Below are 22,802 nucleotides of genomic sequence, written 5' to 3' on the forward strand. Positions count from 1 at the left end.
GTTATCGAGAACGTAAGATCTATCTCCAATAAGATGGACAAGCTAGTCGTGCTAACTCAGCAACAGAGGGAATAACAGAAGGTAGAGTAGCATTCACAGACATGGCTAACAGAGCTAACACTGGACATGAACGCCACATTGGAAGATCTTCACTGGCAGGAGACAGAGACAGAACAGACTGCTGAAGAAGCTCAGTCCTTCTTTTCTATTCTATTCTATTCTATTCTATTCTATTCTATTCTATTCTATTCTATTCTAGTTCTACTTTACATCTTCACAATTAAGTGTCAAGATGTCACATTCCTAGGTATAATATCAAACTTGGAATAAACAAACAACGTATAAATGTGTAATGCTCAATTTTTTTTTGATAATGAACTTCTGAAGTCATATTTTTTTTAAAAAAAACTGAAACACAAATAAAAGCTACAAACAGCCTTACAGTTCAAAAGTTGGTTTTGACTCTGAAAAGACAAATAGTTAATCACAGCTTTGGATTTTGGGATGGCACCTGTTGTGGCCAATCAGAGTCCGATGGTGCCATCCCTGGCTACCCCTCAAGATGAATAGTTATTGTGAAATTCTTTAAACTAGCATCAGCATTAGTGTCAGTGATTCACTATTTGTTGAGATCATATATATTTAATTAACAGGGTGAGGATTGTGTCCATCTGTTGACTTTTATTCTAGAAACAAAGAAAACAGGATATTTCTCAAAAGTTCCTATTTTCTAAAGAAAACATGTTTTTTATCTGGTCCTGAAGTTTCACACTTCAGAGGCAGATGGAGTTGAATTCCCTCCAATCACGACACCTTCCCTATCAGTTAAAACAGACACTCGTCATTTCCATCTCATGCATAACACGAGGAGGATATTTTGGCTCTTTCCATTTTCTGACACCTCCAATAAATCTCCCACTCTGTCGCTAGGTCAAGCACTCCATCACTGTGCCAAAACAGGTGGGCCGTTTTCTTGTGCGAGACGTGTCCCCCCAATCCACCCCCCCACTCCTGTCCACTGAGCAGTCTGTCCTTTTATAGGCTGCGTCCTTGTCCTCCTGTGTCACTCCGCTAGGGACTGATGTGATCTGACTGACAATGCAGCCTGTCTGCCAGGTGCTGTTTTCTAATTCCTGATATTTGCTAAAACAACAGATGATGTAGCATCAGGGTAAGAAATTATACAGGCCTGGAATAGAGTGCATCACTTGTTTGATTCCATCGTAAAAACCAGAACAAATCACTGTCCATCATTTTTATTTCAAATGTATGTCAAACACAGAACAGATGACCAAGTTTAGAGTCTTTTTTACGTCCACTTGCACATAAAGGTTGTCTGTTGTGGGATGTCTCCAAGTCAATGCCAGTCTTTATCTGGATAGACAGTGACTCCTTTTGACCTTTTCATAACAACTGAAGCAAATCTGTCACACAGTTTCAAAGAAGTGCATCATAACTTCAGCTCAGACAGGGGTGGTTTTAACAGACACTTTAATGACCTTTTAAAAATTAGCATTGATTTTCCAAAACAAATTATCAGAGTCCATTGTCACTGTGTTCTACATTCTTTTAATGTCTTGGATGATTATGGCATTTTTAACTTTATAATAAGTGTTTTCGTCTTTTTTCCCCATTTACATCAGCAGTCATGTTAGCCATTAACGTCAACTGCCTTTTGTTTCTTGGTGTTTTCTCTGCGGGTATGTACACATCCCTTTAAAAGACCCCTGTCCTTTGCTCTCACTCAAGAATAATTAAAGTGACAAATAAAATCAACTAGGAGCAGGCAGTGAAATCTTTATCAAAGCATCAAAATACAACTTTCTGTGGGACAAAAGAGTACTCAACCAAACACTTCTGTTGTTCCGTTATGTTGTTGTTTCACAAATAGTTTGATGTTCCTGCTTTCAGACAGCGTTAGCCACTCAGCTATCAGAAAATAATCACACAGTAAAGTCATATCTGTCACCACAGGAGTAAAGAGCCATACCCCATCACATTTAACTATCATAGCTACGACTGGCTCTCAAAAACATTACAGACAATATGTTACAGGCTAGCGGCAGCTTAACATCATAGAGTTTCACTTTATGAATCCTATGTACAAAATGTTCTTTAGGAGGCGATGTGATAAAACCACAAACCACCATAACAAACATATCTACAAAACCCATCTACAGCTAGCATTGAGCGTTTTATTTTGTTGTTACTTTGTTGTAGTTGAAGTGAAATTTCCTTTAAGGATACTCTGACAAAATGTTATGGGCTTTTAAATGAAGGTTTGTGAATCTGACTCTCTACTCTCAGAAAACTGTAGCATATTTATAGAGCAATACTTTTAGATCAACACTTAGTTTTCTTGATTTTTTAAGTTTATTGGCAGCACAGCTACGCAGACGATGTTCTGCTTTATCCTCCAGATCACGTTCGGCACATTGGCAGTCCATTCATTGAAATGAGCTCTGATCACGCTCCCTCAAAGAAGTGAATTTATGCTAATGATTACCAGATCACAGGGTTGAACTCCAAGTGTGTTCCCAAGTGTGAATCAGATTCTTGAAGTCACCAAATTGCCCCCACAAGACAAATGAGCCGATATGTCAGGGAGAGCTTCAGCGTGTCTATTTTCAGTCAACACAGACTCCTCAGATTAAAGCCGCTGTTGTCTTTGATTTCGGTGCTCTCATCTTCCTCGGTTGCTCATTTCCATTTCAAGAGGAATGTCAAACTTTGGCAAACGTGGAAATTAATGAGTTGATTCACTTCAGGAGATTAGAGTGTTGATCCGTGCTCCTACAAAAGCTGGGGACCTTCGAGCTTTGATATCACCATTGGAGTTAAAGCAAAGGCCAGAGCCAAGATACTTGAGGTTTCCAGGCAGGGGGTTGCAGAGCTTCGAGCGATGGCATTTGAGTCCATGGACTCATCCAGCTGATGGTTCTGAGGGGAAATATCAAAAGGTTACTGTCACAAGAGTGAAGAGATAAAAATCATCTTGAGATGGATATAAAACTTTAATGGTTTTCATGTAAAACTGGAACTGCTGGTATTAAAACATGCAAGTCTAAAAAACAGAGTATTCACATTGAACTACGTTGAATTGATGATGCCTTACGTTTGAAAACCTTTTTGCCAATTGGGGCAATTTCTTGTTGAAAACAAAGTGCCTTAATGGGGACTTGCAGAAATGGTCAGATATCACATAAACTACCATACTGTCCGAATGTATAACAAGATTTTTTGTGGTAGGAAGGAGAGAGGTGGTAATTGTCCAGAGCTGAGACAACCAAAAGTTGGGTGAGTTAAAAGACAACTAGGGATGGGTACAGCATTAGGTAATTTTATAGGTACCAACAAAATTCTGTCAAAAGTTCTGGGTACCGATTCATGAAAAATCAAAAGGTACCATGTTTAGGTACCTAAATGCATCCCTGTGACTGTGAGGGAGTAGAAGAGTAGTCGATTTTCCATGCTGGACATGAACACAGCATTACAAGGTTATATACTGAAGAATAAATACATAAAATTGAAAGGAATTTACATTTTATTATCAAACAAATAAATATTTTTTTTACCACAAAAGTACTGAAAAGTACTGAAAATTGGTACCGTTGAGTACTGAAACTGATTGATAAGTACCGGGAATCAGTACTGTATTGTTTCATGTGTGAAAGGTATCCATCTCTACAGACTACTGAGGCTGAGTTATGATGCTACTTTTAAAATAATGATGGTCAATGCAGCAGAAATGTTTCACAACTGTTAAACAGCCAAAAAATATAGAGTTACAGACTGCAATGTCCAATGATTGGGCGTCTAAAAAGACTGTCTGAAAAATAGTAACTGTAAAAGAAAAGCCTATCATGGTCCTCAAAGCGGCTATTCCCAAGAGACTGACAGGTGGGTGTGAGAGTTTGTTACTAAGAAATGCAACGAAGGCATACCCATTACCATTACCATTAGCTGACATCATTCGAAATACAGATCTTAGTGATTGTATTAAAATCGTGCAGACTTGGAAAAAACATGCTTTTATTAGCTCAAGACTTGACTACTGCGTTGTATGTTGGTGTCGCCAAGTCATCACTCATATGTCTTCAGCTAGTCCAAAATGCAGCTGCACGCTTTTTAACAAACATTCGCCGTTACGAACATGTTTTCACTGTTTTGCTTTCCCTTCACTGGCACCTGTTTCTTTTAGAGTTGATTTTAAATGGCTATTTTTTTTTTTCAAGCCCTTAATGGCCTTGCCCCTCCCTATCTCACAGAATTACTGTGCGCTCAGAACCCCAATATGACCTTGCGGTCCTCAAATCAGCTCTTGCTGGAAGTCCCAAGAGGAAGGACTAAACAATGGGGTGATGGGGCCTTCTCCGTTGCTGGGCCCAGGCTTTGGAATAAGCTGCCCCATGAAATACACACCACCAATGACTTTGGGCTTTTAAAATCCAGGCTTACAACCTATTTATTCAGACTTGCTTTTAACACACAGTAATGGGGTGAGATATTCTTGCCATTTTTTAAAAATAGTATTGTATTGAATTTTAATGGAAAGTACTTTGGTCACCTTGTGTGTTGTCAAGGGCTCCACAAATTTAAGCTGGTTGCTTTATGTATTAAATCCAAAAATGGAAAAAAAACTCCATTTATTTCAATGACTTTCTCAGAATTTTAATAGAAATAGTTTCTCAAAACAAAGTACATTTTGGTTATCAGTGTTTTCTGAGGATTGGTCCTGAAAAGAGGGGGTCGTCCTATATTTGGGCCAATATGTGTAGATGTCAACCTACAAGGAGGACCAAAGGCTGGTAGTACTAGACCAGTCAGTGAGCCAATTTAACATTATTCACCCTCAGAGTCTGGCCTTGTGTTACTGCTTTTACAAATTATATGCCAGAATTCTGATTGTGATTTCCAACAATTGAACCAGTTGGTTTGTCAAAATTTGTTTTCACTTACTAAGAACTTAGTCTCAGAGGCCTTGGAAAATGTGGTCATTCACTTGGTTGAGTTGCCAGTTTTAGCAGTCAGTGTGTAGCCTGGCTCAAGTTGCTGATTTCTTGTTCTGTTCCCATTTAATATCAATTGCTAGTCATTTAATTGGTAGGGTACACAGAAATCTTTATATCAAAATTGTTGCATGCTTGTGAGCACATTACACATACGAATCCTGATTTACGTGTGTAAATATCTAAGTTGTGGATTTTATACTACTTGAGATAGAGCTGTTAGAAGACACCAATGCAGAACTAGATGGAAGATTGGTGGGCACTGTCAATGAATAAATGGTTATAGCTTAAAAAAAATTACATCAGACTTCTTTATTTAAATTGTCTAAATCTGTAAAACTGGGTGAACAACGATTTTCACCTCACAACAATGAGTTTCACCTGGCAGCTTAACTGGCTGGCTGATTTGCATATCTGCTGACAAATAAAACCTGATTGTTGCTAAAAATGCAGAGGCCGCAATTTCACTTTTTTTTTTTTTTTGCAAATGAATTTTATGGAGTGCATGTGAAAGGGTTAATATAGCTTGATTATTTCATCAGATGAACCAAAGTTGGATGTTAACAAATCTTGAAGTGTGGAACATTTTTTTGTTAATATATTTAGTTTGCATTGATTAGTGTTGAATTTTGATTTAATGTTTTCTTATTGGTTAAAAATATGAGTAACACTTGATTTTTGACTCAACTTGATGCTAAAATGTTTTAGATTGTTGCAGAAGTGTAAAGACAAGATAAATAGTTCTTACCACACACAGAGCTGTATCCACCGTGATATTTGACACCAGTTTTTGAGCCTGGAAGAAAGAAGTTTGAAAATAAGACTGAGCATGTTCACTTTTCTGTGATGCTGTTGCACAAAGGCTTTAACTTTAACGTCCATTTGACCCTTATCATCATGTAATGAAGAAATACACTTTACCAAGAGGCAATATCATGGCTGAAGGAACACTGAAGTCTTAAGAAACACAGGGTCATGTAACATTATTACTGTATTAAACCAAATCCCCTACTGTCTGCCCCAGCAGTGCAGCACAATACAAATACAATAAGATTTATGGTAATACTTCCAGTGCCCTCCAATTCCCAGAGATTAGACCTGCGTGGACCTCTTTGTATAATCACTCTCCTCGAGCAAGATGTGCACACTCCGAGTGTTTGTGTAAAAGTAAGAGTGTGTAAGATCGAGTGTTTGTGCCAGCTCAAGGTTATGACACTTAAATACATTAAAACTTTTTTTTTCAGACGGCTCCAAACCTTTCCAGCTGCACACACACATTCATTTCACACACACGTATAAAAACACAGCTTCACAGATGTAGAGATGGAGCAGAGAAATTGATAAAGTGACTCCACAGTGGTTGGCGAACATAATAAAAACCTGGTGCACATTGGTTCTTAAATAAAAAGAACTGTTTGAAGCTGGATTGTAGAGAAGAATGATTAATTGCTCTGTGGGAGGTCTTTGCTCAGGGTGGGTGATACATCATATTATCGCAATTTAAAGCCAATATGATGGATTGCTCTCTAAACTGTGTGATATCATCTCATTTAAAAACAGTACAGTACAGACCTGTAATATTTATCTGTGGAGAATTAATCGAGTCTGGAATAAAAAGTTCTGCAGCACCTGTGTGCAGCTTTTAGTAAAACTTGCAGTTTGTGATATTAAATGTCAAAATCAGCACATTGAAATTATTTCCCACAAATCCATTTGATATTTCACAACTGGTTTCAATTTGCATCTCATTATCTATGGCTGCTGTGAACTTTCTGGTTTCCAGCCATATCAGACATTAAAGTGATTTAAGAATATGAAGATTTGTGCAATATGGTTTGACACCAGCTGAACTGAAGGGGTTAGATTCCATGAAATGTCACCTGAGATAAAAATGAAACCACGTTGGTCGATGATGAAGCTACATCACTGGAAATGCAGTTTTCAAGGAGAAACTTTGGATCTTTTTCAAAATGAGCTTGCCCACAGAATTTAGGATTTAGGATGGTGGTAATGTGGAAATGTGTGGAGTGTTGAAATCATAGGCTGTAAAATAAATAGAGGTCATGTTGCTTGGCTTGAAGTGAGGTCGCAACAAAAACTGGTGTCTGGCTGCAGTATGGGTCAAAAAAATCCAGCTCTCCAGTCATTCCAGATGGGCTGTGGTCAAACTTAAAAAAATTAATACACCTTGTAGAAATGTTTTTCACGTCCAATTGTTGAGGTGATTTGAGGATATAGTTTGGCTACTTTGTTTTCAAGTCCTCTTTTTCCTTAAAAGTGTTGTTTTCATTAGTTATAAGAGGTTGAAAACAATGTCAAACTGTTTGACTGTATCTCCAACAGCTACAATGACAGAAGCTGCAAGGTATAAATCTTGTCGGTCACAAACCAGTTCGTTTGGCTTTCAATGCACAGTTAAATACACTCACGGACCACTTTATTATGTACACCTTGCTAATACTGGGTTGGACCCCTTTTGCCTTCAGAACTGCCTTAATCTTCGGTGACATAGATTCAACAAGGTACTGGAAACATTCCTCAGAGAGTTTGCTCCATATTGACATGATAGCATCACACAGTTGCTGCAGATTTGTCGGCTGAACATCCATGATGAGAATCTCCCGTTCCACCACATCCCAAAGGTGCTCTATTGGATTGAGATCTGGGGACTGTGGAGGACATTTGAGTACAGTGAACTCATTGTCATGTTGAAGAAACCAGTCTGAGATGATTCCAGCTTTATGACATGGAGCGTTATCCAGCTGGAAGTAGCCATCAGAAGATGGGTACACTGTGCTCATAAAGGGATGGACATGGTCAGCAACAATACTCAGGTAGGCTGTGGACTTTAAACCATGCTCAGTTGGTACTAAGGGGCCCAAAGTGAGCCAAGAAAATATCCCCCACACCATTACACCAGCAGCAGCAGCCTGAACAGTTGATACAAGGCAGGATGGATCCATGCTTTCATGTTGTTGACGCCAAATTCTGACCCTACCATCTGAATGTGGAGCAGAAATCCAGACTCATCAGACCAGACAACGTTTTTCCAATCTTCTATTGTCCAGTTTTGGTGTTGCTGTGTGAATTGTAGCCTCAGTTTCCTGTTCTTAGCTGACAGGAGGGTCACCTGGTGTGGTCTTCTGCTGCTGTAGCCCATCTGCCTCAAGGTTGGACGTGTTGTGTGTTCAGAGATGCTCTTCTACAGACCTCGGTTGTAACCAGTGGTTATTTGAGTTACTGTTGCCTTTCTATCAGCTCCAACCAGTCTGTCCATTCTTCTCTGACCTCTTGCATCAACAAGGCATTTTGTCTCACAGAACTGCGGCTCACTGGATATTTTCTCTTTTTGGGATCATTCTCTGTAAACCCTAGAGATGGTTGTTGGTTAAAATCCCAGTAGATCAGTTGTTTCTGAAATAATCAGACCAACAACCATGCCACATTCAAAGTCTCTTAAATCACCTTTCTTCCCCATTCTGATGCTCAGTTTGAACTGCAGCAGATCGTCTTGACCATGTCTACATGTCTAAATGCATTGAGTTGACACCAACCCCCTAGTGGTGGTTTTGCTCACTACAAAATAACATGAGTTCATATAAAGGCATCAACTTTAGAGTCAGGCTGTTTCATAACCAGTTAAAACTTAACTTTAAGCACTGGCAGTGTACTGTTTAAGATTATAAATACCAGCTTTAACCTTTCTCTAGGAAAAGTAGTAAAAGGAAAAACAATCCTATCACATTGTGTTCTTTCATTCTTTCTTAGGCCAGCAGACAGCACCGACTTTGTTTTTTTTACCTTAAGCCGAAAGAAACAGGTTCAAATAAATCTGTGTGACCAAAAATGTGCTGCTTCCTTACAAAGATCCTGCATCCCTGAACACACATACACACACTAACACACACACACACACACACACACACACACACAGGCATACGCTCCCCCCCGTGGGCCATTTCTGATGTTACTGTGGCAACCAATTAGCTTTGACATGACAGCTTTGGAGTCTGTGACTCCACGCTGACGTCTCATCTTTCTGCCCAGGAGGGGGGATTCTGCTCATGCCGTCATAAAACCGTCCCTGATCCCTCAAGGTGACAGAGGCAGACTTCTGACTCTCAGACACAAGCTTGGGATAGATCTCTGCCAGTTTTTTTTTGACATTTTGAACTTTCTTTTAGTAGTTTTTTGGATGAGTCTGATGGCTACAAAAACTTCAAAAAACCCAGAAATTAATCAGCACATAGGTTAGCCTGGGTGATGATTGAATTTTTGTTTTCCCCATAAGCATCAGGGGTCAGTGTTTCCAATACAGCAACCACCAGCACCAGTTACCATGCATGTCCCAGTTTAACATGTACTAGTTGTCCCTGCTCTTTGGTAATGCGTGACATTTACTGTGAAATACTTAATCTCTACAAGTCAGACACATGACTTCTTGTCTCCAAACTGTACCTGTAGGGTCCCACAGATGTGATATGAAGACTCTCCTTGTAGATCCAGTTTGGTCATGTCTGTCAGAGAATCCAGAGCGTTGCTGGTTCCGTCTTTCCCCCTTCGAGTGACGCCCGGCTCCAGTACAGTCGGCTGGATTGGGGGCTGGGGTTGCCACACTCCAACATCAGTACCATTTCCAAAAGCCTGGATGGCATTACCTGGGAGGATATGGTGTATTTTTTTTACACAAGGAGAACACCTTTGTTTTAAAAATTAACAGTGATGACACATGTTGGGAATACTGTGTGAAGGTAGAAAATAGGCACCGATGTCCTGACTTGTGTTTAAGCGCAGCATGTTGGGTATACCCATCAGAATACCCTTTGAATCCTTTTAATTTTCTTAAGGCTCCCCTTTTAACAAGCTAGCAGATGTCTCCTCTCCTTCCCTGGAAACAAAGTGTAAAAGGCATGGCCCAAACATTTAGCTAGAGTCCCTCTAAAAGCTGCTTATAATTGATACTTTAGATAATTGGCCGTGGAGAGAAATGGTTTGACCTTTCTGAGGAGCAGTTTAAAAGCGGTGTCTGCTGATAATAGCTATGATTCACAAAGAGGTGCAAAAGAGAACTTTATAACTGTCTGGAATTAGAGAACTTCAAAAACAATTGATGTGATTTAATTCTCTTATCCTTTGTCAGGCATTTAATCAAAGGTACTTTTTCATGAACTTCATGGAAAGTGGGCAGGATCTCATTTTTGTATTGATCCAGGGAAAAACTATGGAATAACAAAACTGCTGTCACAGCACTTTAAGAGACGGATGAATTTTTTCATGTTGAGCAGTGAGTGCTTGTTTAATTTGGGAAATCCCATATAATAGTAGTAATTCAGTAAAAAGCACAAGTGGAACAGATGTCTAACACACGGTATACACAACTCTCATCGATGCAATGAGATTCCGTTCCAATTTCAGGCAATTTTCTTACAGATTTTTACAACACATTAGAAAAATCTGATATTAGGAGATTGTTTTCGATGTTAACTGCTGCCACACTGTAAACCCCGATAAGATGAGTTTACTAGAAAATTGCTTGTATACTGGTAACCTAAACAAAAAGAGTAATAAAATGAGTTTATTTGACTCAGCATCTTAAGTAGTTAAGATTATTATGAAAAATCATTTTACTGAATGTCTTTAATCAAATAAGCCCAATCCTTATTTGTTACAAATTAAAATATTGAGTGAGGTAAAAAAAATGTTGCCCATCACTGTAAAACATAATAAGTTGACCTTACCCAAAACTGAAAGATGTGATATCAATAAATTTGTCTTATGAATTAAGTAAATGTAATAACAAAAATTGAAGCAGATCTGAACAACTCAATCCAATAAAATTTTAAAGCACAGCTGGGTCTCATATCCACAGTGTTCCCTCCTCACTCATGGCTACAAACATCATCACAACAAAAATCAGCTCTAATTTCTTAACTTTAGTAACCGTGAGTGAGGAGGGAAGGCAGTAGATATGAGACCCTGCTGAACATCAACAGATTGTTCTTCAGGGGGTGCAGGTTGTCTGTGCACCACAGCACAGACTGGTGGTCTGTGCTCCATGGCACAGGGTCTTGTACCTATTGACTTTTGCAGTGTGTGCCTAATGGTTAATATAATAATAAATAAAATGTTTGACTGGACTATCATGTTATTTAGGCCAATAATGAAATTAAGTGTACAAAGATATGACAGCGGGTCCATGATGTGGAGCACAGACAACCTGTACCACTGCTATATGTCTAGAAGTACAGCAGGGTCTCATGTCGACTACATCCCCTCTCCACTCACGGTTACAAATCGCAGTCACAGAAACCAATGATTTTAAGTTGTGCTTACTTAATCTACTTAGAAATCATCAATTTCAACACTGAAAACTCAGAGATTTGAGTGAATGGACCTTAAAACAAATTTAAAGTTTTCATAGCTTCGTCCAATGGAGTAATTTGAACTTTGGGGTTTACAGTGTAAGATTAGCAGGCAGTGGAAACCGAATACCACTTTGCAGTTGGGAACCACGTTTTAATCTTTCTTACTATCAGATGTGCCTAAAAAGTTTATTTTCTAGGTCCTCTGTTTTTGTCCAGCTTTTTTGGAGAAAAGGGATCCTCACCTAAAAACAAGCTGGGCAGATAAAACTAGCTGATGAATAAGCAACTGCTTTATTTTAGGTTTTTGCTTCACTTTAAATTACTTTTATATATTTAGAAACAGGGTGCCTGTACAGCCTCAAGGTCTGGGTTGTGCGCCCCATGACACCTACTTCAAATCCTGCCTTTGGCACCTTTCCTGCATGTCACTCCCACTTTCTGTTTGACTTTATCCACTGTCCTGTCCTCTCATATGATTAACTTACGTAGGCAGCGATTGCTGGTGAAGAACTCTGCAAATCTTTCACAGTCTGGCTTGCTGTTCCCACTGCTGCTGCAGTCGCACCACGGTGACAGGCTGATGCCGAGAGATCGCATGTAATTTGGTGTCATCACCGTGCCTGTGGTGTAAAAGAGAAGAAAAGTCAGTCTTTGGAAAAGTGTTCCCATGGTCAGAGTTGAAAAACTCTCGTTGAATAGGTTGGATTTATTGAGGTGGTGTTACAAGGTACTAATCTATAGAGGGAATCAGGCTGGAGTGATGAAATGGAAGCTAAGCTATGTGACGATTTAGACAAAAACATGCTGAGCCATTCAGAAAGAGCCCAAGGTAATAAAAGAAGGATTGAATGGAATAATGGGTCCTTCAACTCATCAAGTCCAACACGAATCCCACACTATTTGAAATAAATTAAATCCTGTGGTCATCTAAACTGAATTCAAATGAACTTTTTATCAAAAAGAAAAAAAGAAAAAAGACTTTCAAAAAAAGAGTTGTGTGTGTGTTTTTACAGTGCATGCCAGCACTTGTGTCCTGGCAATCAAACAGATTCAAACATACTTTTGTTTGAGAAACACTGGCCTTGGTCAAATTTGGCAAATACCTTTTAGTGACAATAACACATCAAGCAAAACAACGCACAGCTCCAAATTTGAAGAGTTAAATAATTCTGGACCAATTTCTGTGAACCATCAAAAACCATAAAATCAGCCAACTGAACTCTTTCCAACGAGCACTGCTGTACCCAACCATTAAAATATAGCAGCAAATATAAAGCAAAAACAGTTACAAAAGTTTCCCCTCTCTAGTTTTGCTATTTTTTCTCTGGGATTTTTTTTTCTTCTCTTGTTTCTATCTTTGAGTGTTGGGCAAATTACTTAAAATAAAATTATAAACAGTTACCCATTACTTTTCCCCCAAAATTAACTGAATAACTCCTTTGTTTTGTTTTAAAAAACTTTCACATATTTAAAAAAATTCAGATTTTTGGTAGGTTTTGCTCTCTACTTTCTGGTCTACTTTCTCTACTTCTTCTTTACTTCTTCTTCTTCTTCTTCTTCTTTCTCTTCTTCTACTTCTTCTTTTTCTTCTTCTTATTCTTTGGTGTTTCATGGCAGTTGGCATCTATTGTTGTTGTTGCATTTCTGCTATCTTCAGTTACTCATCCGCTATTTTTTTTCATGTATATTGTATTAAAAAGTCCAGTCACCGTCAGAAAGGACATCATCTCCTACCTTCCCTGCGCACCTCCTGCAAACTCAATAATACTTTTAACACTCATCGTCCTTTCCTCTTCAACTTTTCCGACATTATTCTTCTTTCTTGTCTATATTTTACATGTCAGAAGTACATGCTCTATTGTCTCATAAAAGTTTGACTGAACTCGTCATTGTTGCATGTCTGGTAATCCTCTGTGGCTGTTTGCGGCACATTGTGGTTTGTAGCAACAACACCCACCTTCCTGAACTCCAGCACTGACTGATTTATGAGATTGTTCTCTGCTGTAACATTAACATCAATGGAACAATTTGAAATAACAAATTAAGTAGATAACCTGTTACTGGAAAACAATGACTGAATGAATTCCCAACACTGAATTGCCTTGAGTAATTTTTACGTCTAATAACCACTACTTCTTTAACATGACTGTTGATACGATTCTCATTTTTAAAGCCTCTTTACTCTTATATTTGACATCCCAAGTCAGCTAGCAAGCCAGATCTTATTTGACACAATGAAGTGTTGTTTATAGTCTTTCCTGTTCAACCATTGCTCACCACCCGTTGGGTGAGTTCCTTTCTTAAAGTAACTGAATAAAAGTGTTCCCTTTGAAAGGTTGAACAGAGTTGATTCAGCTTGTACTTATTAGTTGTACGGGTTCATTCAGCGAACCAGGCACAGACAGAGATGAGTGGTGAAACCAAGGAGGGGGGCCCATTAGAGGGTGTAACCTGTGTGAAGCAAAATGCGAACACTGTAAATTAAAATGTCTGCCTGTTGAGTTGGCAATTGGTCACTTTTGCCCTGCATTCAAATCTCATTACTAAATCTCAGCGGGGCACCATTTCCCCTCTCTAAATAATGAAACCTGCTGATGGAATAAAGACTGAAGCAGAGGAAACACGCTTTAATTCTGCACAGTACTATGATGTATTAACTGTGATGCTCTGTGTACCCCACAGAGTTACAATATGTTGAATCTGAGCCCATCTGTGTTGCTGTCGCATTGATTTGGTGCATCATCATCTCTGCTGCAAAGAGATCATGTTACTCCGGTGCTAACAAACATCAGTAAATGAACTCTGTAGCTCTATCGCTAAGAAATTCAGCTCATTTGCCTATTACAGTTGTTTGTCAGTGGCTGATGCTTGGAAAGCTTTCTTCAAATGAAAAGCCCTGCAGTAAGAGTTTGGGAGCTAGTGCTTTTATGAAAGTACTTGTGTTGACATGACCATGGACTGAGATGGTGTTGTGAGCCCTGGACTTCTTTGTGAGTTGGCACACAGTAAATCGACTGTTTCATTCCTCCTAATGTTGTTTGGAAATGTAATAGGGGCACGGATAAATTTGTCATCACAACTGCAGCAATCAGGAGGCCGTTAAGTGACACACAAAACAAGGTCTGGGAGACTTTATTGTTTAAACAGATTGTGGGTTCATATGTAGGCCTGGAGGTAAATACTACTTGTGCCACAATGTATTTTATCATAAAGGGGCAAAGTATGCATCATTGTTCAACAGTTATGTGTTGAAGGTTTGCATCATATTTTTAGAATTTACTCAGTTTATTTCATAGTGAAGATAAAGGAGCATCTGGTCCTATATTAATGATATCAGGCACTACCCTTAGTGGCTGCCTGTTGCAGCAGCTCTCCCTTCCTTGTCACTTTTTTTCCAATTTTTTCTCATTCTTTTCATTATCTTTGTATATGGAGTTTGTCATTACTCTTTATGTCTCATTTGTTGGGTTAGGGTTAGTTGTGTTTTCTGTGTTTTTTTTTTTTTTTTTTCTTTTTACTATTTTTGTTCCTGTGTTTGGCCAGATGTCCTACATGTAACCATGGTACCATATTTTGCATATGAGGTCAGTTGTTAGCACCACGTAACCATGTTGATGCTAACCTATGCTAGGCCAAATGTTAGTCATGGACAGCAAACTTCTTGTGTTTTCAGTGTTTTTTTTTTTTTTTGTTTCTGTGTTTGTCTGGAGGTCCTACATGTAACCATGGTCTCATGTTTTACAAATGCCGTCAGCTGTTAGTAGCCCGTAGCCATGTTGATGCTAACCTCTGCTAGGCCAAATGTTAGTCATGGACAGCAAACTTCTTGTGTTTTCAGTGTTTTTTTTTTTTTTTTTTGTTTCTGTGTTTGTCTGGAGGTCCTACATGTAACCATGGTCTCATGTTTTACAAACGCCGTCAGCTGTTAGTAGCCCGTAGCCATGTTGATGCTAACCTGTGCTAGGCCCAATGTTCTCTACCAGAGAAGTAGGTGAGGAAAATGTGCTGGTGCTGCAGTGCCAGTGAAGAAGAGATGAAATTGACCTGTCATTCCATCCGTCGTTACGGGGGATGTAAGATCTGTCTCCAATAGGATGGACAAGCTAGCCTTGCTAACCCAGCACCGGAGGGAATACAGGCAGAGTAGCATCATGCTAATCATAGCAAATGGATAAAGCTGATTGGCCAAGCCTTCATCTCTGATGGACATTTTTCTTCTAGTTGACACATATCATATCATTCTGTCTATGTATTCTTGAACGTATTTCACACTTAATGCTTTATTATACTTTATTGTTTTGCTGCTGTGACTCTGATTTTCCCTTCTGTAAATAATACAGTACACTGTATTGTACTGTATTGTATAAGAAGGTCCAATGGCTTTACACTTCCTTTTTGGAAAAAGAACTGGCTTCTTTTATACAAGGCTAAGAACTAAGCACTACTTTTTTGATTTAAAAAAACAAAACAAAAACAACAACAACAAAAAAACAAAAACAAATGGATCATTGCTTCCTGCTTCATCTCTTATTAATCTGGCACAATCTGGACCAGTCAAATCAGAACTAGAGATCAATCTAGTTTGATGGCTTGAATCCAGATTGGCAGATGATTTTGAGCTCCTGAAACTGCAGGACATTTTTCATTTGATTAAATTTCATAGCTTTTTGAGCAGCACCAACCATTTCATAACAGATGCCATTAAAATTCCTTAATCTAGTTATTTATAAATTCTGGCAAAATCTGAAAGGCTTTCAATGACTCACCAATAAGACCCGAGTAAGCCAGCAGACAGTCAGCGTAGTTCTCCCTCAGACAGCCGGATATGGAGCGAGCTTCAGGCTGACAGGCGCTGATGAAGTCTGCCAGCCTTGACCTAAAAACAGCACAGATACAAATTAAAGATGCTAATTTTCTGATGCTGTTATTTGATAAAAAAACATATTCTAAGCTTGGGGCTAAACACCAGCTTGTATAATAGCATGATGCCTTTTTTTGTTCCTTGTTTTAAAAGCAAATAAAGACAAATTCTGAAGATTGAAGGTGAAAGTGCTTGGTAAAACTGATTTATTATTTCAAATGTGCTGTTTTTTTTTTCAGAGTTTTCAGGAAACTGTATTACTGGACAGGTCACAAACCAGCAAGTGAAGTACTAAGACAAATGCATTGTTACCCTGTAAAGCCTTACCCATCACAAAAGAAACAAAAAAAAGAACGAAACTCTAAATTTTTGGATTGAGCTTTTTATTTAATCTTTCAAAAAAAAAATCCACGAAAAATATTGCTGTTATATTCTGTTTATGATTTATGATTTGTATCACATTTGATTAACTGGGTGGTTTTGGCCACATTTTTAGTAAAGACTTAGAAATTATACATCCTTTTGATGCAGAAAGTATTTCTTCTAAAAACACTAGTGGCAAATTAGAAATCATTCTTGCGACAACTTCTTACTTTTTTTAAGGTTTTTTTTTACAGGTTTTTAAGGAACCTATTTCCTAGGGCTGCACCAGCTTATCTTGTCGTGATACCAATACTCAAACCTGGGCTTTAGGTATCAACCAATACTGATCTGATACCAGTGTTAAAAATAACCTGCATGCCCTACGCTGGGATAAAACTGGTAATGTTTTGAGTAAAGGGCAACAAGTGAGTACATTTGAAAGTTTATACTTTTTAAGCTATAAAATATTGAGATGTTTACCAGCAGTTTGGTAAAAACAATGCTTTAGAAAGTACTGTACCGTGTAGCACTTTTATATCCTGTAGACTGGTAATGCAGCAAAAAACCCCAAAGTAAGTAAACCAAAGGTAGCATTTCAAATCAAGTAGCCAAGAATGTAGTTTAAAAAAAAGGAATAGAGCTGGTTGCCTGGATCAACACCGTGGATTGGCCCCTTCCTATTGATACCTGATCCAGCTTTTAGGGGCTGGATTCGGCTAAGACCCAATTTCAGGATCGAGATTGGTGCATCCAATTGTTAATGAGATAAAGGTCTTTCAAACTCATGGGTCAAATATGTTGCGTTGATAAAAAGGGGTTGAAGTGATATCAGCAGCATCTTCGTGAAGCACAATTTCAACACACTTTCCTGTAGATACAAAGTAGTGCAGCATGTCTTAGAAAAGCAGCCAATCTAAACCACCATTGTTGTTAGTCTTTTCTAAAGTTTTTAAGCTGATACGCCGTGGTTCGGCTTTCCAGAGGAATTTGTTGATAAATGAGTCCAATGATTTAAACCTGGTGGAAAGAGGTACTACAAAACACTAATAAAGAGCATCATTTTAAAACCCAAGGGGAGCCTTATGCACATATGGCTCCCCTTGGAAAAGCATATGTGTTCCGCACAAGACGGCAGCCAGAGCATAATTCTGTTGTCGTGATGCTGGACAGGACAAGTTAAAAAAAAAAAAGAAAAAAAAAGAAAACAAAGAAAACAAAACAAAGCAGGTAATGCTAATACCATCCACTGTGTAGTCGCTGAGAACCAGTGGCAGATGATTCTTTAAACCTGTAGATATCCAAATACCAAAGTTACACCCATTCTCCATAATTAAACAAGAGGAAATCACTGAAAAACACTGCGTCACAGCTAGAGAAGACTACAACTCAATGTGTAATTTCTCATGTGTAATGTTTAGGTTCTGCTTCTAAACTGTGGAAAAGTTACTCAAATGGGAACATAAAAACACATATAAGAATAAGGACAATCAGAAACTCCTTACTTGCAACAAATCTGACATTTTCAAAGTAAAGATATCCAGAGTTTTTCAGTAACTAGAAAAACTAATCTAATTTTGTGAGAAGCAACAGTTACAATTAACTCTTCACTTTTCAAACATCATGATGGGCTGTGCTTTAATTTTCTTTGCACTCAGTAACACAGAGTCAATAACGCCAGACATAACAAGCAGTACCAGCACTGCTGAAACCCTTCTGACACTCACGGATGTTTTTGTAATCATTCAGTAAGTCTCCACAGACATAATGCACAAAGTTTTACTTGTGAATTTCAGCAAATTAGCAAAATGAAAGTAGTCAGTTTTCAAGTTAAATAGAGGGTACTGTTTCTCTGAATCCACCATATAATTAAGCACAGAAGATTTCTCAGCTGCTTTAAATAAGACTCGCCTTACTCAAAAGAGGAGGCAAAGTAATTGTTACCTGCGTATATAGCAAATGAAGACCAACATAAAGAACTTAGATGTATAATTATGTTTTCAGTTGCAGGCAAAACAAGCAAAAGAAAAGAGAAAATTAGAGTGCATATGACAAAAGATTGAATTGGATCCCCCTGTGGCTTCTGGTACCTGCAGATGTAGTTGGTCTTGCATGTGTTCTGGAGAGACAGACAGTTTGGTTTGTCTTTATCCTCATAGGAGCAGATGGGTACGATGGTTTGTCTTCTGCGTTCTGCGCATGCTGTCTGATCCCCGGCTGGACAAGAGCAAAACAGCATCCCGTAGCTGTATTTGGTTGGAACCTTAAAGTTGGAGAGAAACACACATGGAACACATGAAGATGCGGGCGAACAAAATACATTCTTACCTTTTACTTTAACTTTTCATATAAGAAGCTGAGTAATCTACTCTATGACTAGTAGTGATGGGAACTCTGGCTCTTTTTAGAGAGCTGGCTTCTTTGGCTCGGCTCACTTAAAAGAGACAGCTCTTTTGGCTCACAAGCGGCTCTTCAATTTTTTATTGCTTAAATTAATTAATTACCAATAATTATGTAAAATTGTATGCGGAATTAATTATAAATGAAAAATTGCATATTGTTTTGTTTTTTAGATTTATAAACGTTGCTTTTATTTAGTCACTCTACAGCAGGGGTACACTCTACATTATGAGTAGTGGTGTACCATCAATCTAAATTTTTGATATATTGATATTCTGATCAGTATTGATCAATACTTGGGTGATGAGATTGATACTTAAGTTTCAGTTTCTTTTCTCGACTTGCACATGTGCTCATAGCTATCTAGATAGAAAGATGGATGGAACTTTGTCTCTTCTGCAGTAAAAACAGAAACTTGTCTAGACACGGCTCCAAGTACAAATTGAAGCACTCTTACAAACACAATAAATGTCACTTCAAAATTTGGAAGTGTATAGATTTTCATCTTATGTCCTTTCGTTTATGTGCGAGAGGAAGTGTGTTTTTGATGTGGCTCTTGTTAGTACCACAGTAATTTTTGTGGCTCTTGGTCTGTGACTGGTTGGCCACCCCTGCTCTACAGGGTGCTAAAAAATTAATCATAAAATGCAAAAACAAACGTGTAACTATTAACAATTCAACTTTTAGCTTCTTTTCTACTAAACAATTAAAGTGAAACAACACAGAATCAGTGGCTTGATAAGAGATTTTAATTTTGGAGATTATTCAATCATTTTCTTTACTTTAAATTTAGGCCCCTTTTACACGACAACGTTTCATCCGAAAACGCTAAAACGCAGTGAGAAAACTCTGTGTTTGCATGGAACAGCGATGGACTGAAAACGCTGTTGTTAGCATGCCAGGCCTGTAGTTGGTGCTATAACTGTCTTGTCCAGAAGCCGCTTTCGACAGATCTCCACTGAAGTAGAGTTGGGCCGATCATCTGGTTTATTGGGGAATACTAAGTTAAAAAGTGGAGCAACAGATGCACATTTTGTATAAAGACAGTCAGCAGATACGGCAGATTGAGCAGCACAAGCACAACATGGTAGTTTGTGACGATTGTAACAATGGTTCTGTTTTCCTGTTGTATGCGCTCCCAAGTTACCTTATTACCTTTATTACCACAAACAATGTAAAATGATTTACTGTATATTGAGGTCTTTTTTATTACTCTAGCTTATTGTTTATCTTCTTCTTTCATTCTTTTAGAAAAAAAAATGAATTGGCTCCAATCATGAGTGGTCTTGAAAAAAAAAAAAAAAAAAAGAAAGCTCTGGATCTGAAAAAACCCAATTGGCTCCAATCACGTGCAGCTTTAAAACAAAACAAAACAAAAAAAAAAGTCCAGGAGCTTAAAAATCCCTGAATTGGCTCCAATCATGTGCGGCTTTGAACAAAAAAAAAAAAAAAAAAAAAAAAAAAAGAAAGTCCAGAAGAAAAAAAAACAAAAACAAATTGGCTCCCAATCAGGAGTCGGCTCCTGTCATTTAACAGTTGGTTCTGGATTCATCACAATAATAATACCTCTTAACAAAGTCAAGTGTCATGCTTGTAACAGGGAGGGTGGATTAAGGTGAAGTACACGGCTGAAGAAATAGATTTTTCTCTCTGTGACACTGACACCTTGTTTAGTTTCCAGTTCAAGCAGCAAACTACAAAATGAGGCACGAAACAACAGCTGCAAATAGCGCTTTGAATAAACACTTACCTTGTCAAAGAACTGTCGCAGGGCTTTGTGGCACTTTCGCTTGTTGCAGACCTCAGACGCAGACACCCTGCTGGTACAGGGGTTGATGTACGCTGAGCGATATTTCTTGCATGTGTCATTCAGGTTACATGCCTTTGCAGCATTCAGACAGTTGTTCTCCTTTGTGGATGCGGGCTCAGCTGAAAGGGGAGAGAATGACACATCGTTTAGTGTTTCCTCATGTAGCATTTGTAACCTTTTGCATCGTATACGATCAGCTCAGCTCGTTGACATGAACAGCTGGGAGTGATCTGTGACCTGAGACAGATACAAAGTGTAGAGTCTCGTGTGAGAGCAAAGAAAGTAGTTTTGGGAAAATACTTCAAGACATACTTTGATATCTTAAAGGGATATTCCACTCTAAATCCACCATCATTTTAAAGACTCTGTAACACTTTACTTTTGAGGTCCGCAATTTGCATCCCACGTAGGTAATAATTACACAAAGATTTTTCTCATTTCTTTGAAATTACCCCAGAATTTCATGAGAATTTGATGAAAATTAGAACATACTCTCTGTCCAGATTGTGTTTTGCAGTGCGCCTGTACTAGCAGTGTCTATCACAATCAGGTAAGGCCAATTTACAACCCCACTCTTGGTGAATATCACATCTGAAGTCTTCAGTTGTATCATGTAAAGCATTATAGGCTTAATCATAAAGGTTTATCATTTTACATGTGATCTCAATTATGCATATCAACAAAGTGGGTACTAAAGAACTTGGTGAAATTAAATAACAAATAGCTAACTATCAACTGCTTAGTGGGAAATTATTCACTGAACATTTCAAAGGTAATTATCAGAGGGAACAATGAAGCTAACTTCTGTATTCAAGAACTAAGCAGCTATTTATCACCTGCTTCTCTGGAAATAGCAGAAACGTTGGGATACTTCTAAAAAACATTTTGTGGTGGGTTGTGATTTAATTTCAAATAAATCATTTGCCAATCGTCACCTTTTTACCTTGCAATTTGGAGTAAATTTCAAAGAAACTGGAAAAAAATAGTAACCTACCAATTGTGACTCGCCACAATAAATTTGGACATTATTTTAAAGATGTTATGAGCTAATCTCAAAGAAAAAACTTTGTCTAATTATTACCTAAGTGTGATGAAATTTGCTGACCTCTAAAGTAAAGTGTTACCAAAGACTCTTTAGAAAACTAAAACCTTGAATTTTGACCTGTAAAATAAGCCAAAAAAGAAAAAAAAAATTACATTTGTTCATGCATGCTAAAGGCATACTCAGCTGCACTGTTTTGTGAGCATATGCAAACATTACATTTGCAAAAATTGTTCGGAAAAAACTGGGAACTTCTTTAATTAACAGGGTTCCCGCAGGTCCTTAAAAAGTCTTAAAATGTCTTCAATTAAAATCTGGGTAATTAAGGTCCTTAGTTGTCTTAAATTTATTGTAAATTTGCTGTAGGTATTACATTTCCGGATGATGCGTTTAATGTCAATGACAAAGCAATATTACCTGCCGTAAAACTTCTAATGGTGTATTTGTTGTGATTTGTTTCACTAATTAAATTGCATTAAATAGGAGAGTTAGTGGCGATGCCAGTGACGCAAGCGACGCACCGTCGGTGTCAGTATGCATGACTAATACCATTTGCGGTTGTCAAAGGGAAGGATTCAGACATGGGAAAATATAAATTTAACCCAAAATGGATGGATGAGGCTTTACTTAACCGGTGGTTGGCTCCCGCTGAAAAAGAGCAACAACGCCATGTGGAAATTATGCAGGAAAACGTTTTCACTCGGGACTAAGGGTGTCGAAGCTGTTGAGTCACACATGAAGGCAGAAAAACACCTGCGGTATGTGGCGGCAGCTAGCGGGACAATGGTAATTCCTGACTAATGTTCGCACCTACGCCAGCTCTCATTTAGCTCTAACAAGTTTCATTTCACCGCTGGGGACCTTTTTGCAGGATAAAAAAAAGGGGGGGATCCTACTGAGCCATGACAGAGACTGCCTTAAATGTTATTTTTTTATTCTTGAGTATGGTTCTTAA

The 22,802-nt window shown here is 38.3% G+C and overlaps 1 protein-coding gene across 1 annotated transcript in view; it reads right to left on the minus strand.

The window, feature by feature from the left end:
- Positions 1–2,793: 2,793 nt before the first annotated feature.
- The window catches only part of gfra1b (gdnf family receptor alpha 1b), a 39,756-nt gene continuing 19,747 nt past the window's right edge, over positions 2,794–22,802 (minus strand). The window contains exons 4-10 of the mRNA XM_074664107.1: positions 20,746–20,924; positions 18,686–18,858; positions 16,141–16,250; positions 11,860–11,994; positions 9,468–9,667; positions 5,758–5,805; positions 2,794–2,940 (exon numbers count right to left, since the gene is read on the minus strand). Of these exons, the coding sequence (XP_074520208.1) occupies positions 2,794–2,940; positions 5,758–5,805; positions 9,468–9,667; positions 11,860–11,994; positions 16,141–16,250; positions 18,686–18,858; positions 20,746–20,924 (992 nt within the window). The remainder of the gene's footprint in view (positions 2,941–5,757; positions 5,806–9,467; positions 9,668–11,859; positions 11,995–16,140; positions 16,251–18,685; positions 18,859–20,745; positions 20,925–22,802) is intronic.

The sequence above is a fragment of the Halichoeres trimaculatus genome, unplaced genomic scaffold (genome assembly GCF_033239565.1).
Source record: "Halichoeres trimaculatus isolate MK-OKI-2021-1 unplaced genomic scaffold, fHalTri1.1 fHalTri1_scaffold_23, whole genome shotgun sequence".
Classification (NCBI taxonomy): Eukaryota; Metazoa; Chordata; class Actinopteri; order Labriformes; family Labridae; genus Halichoeres; species Halichoeres trimaculatus.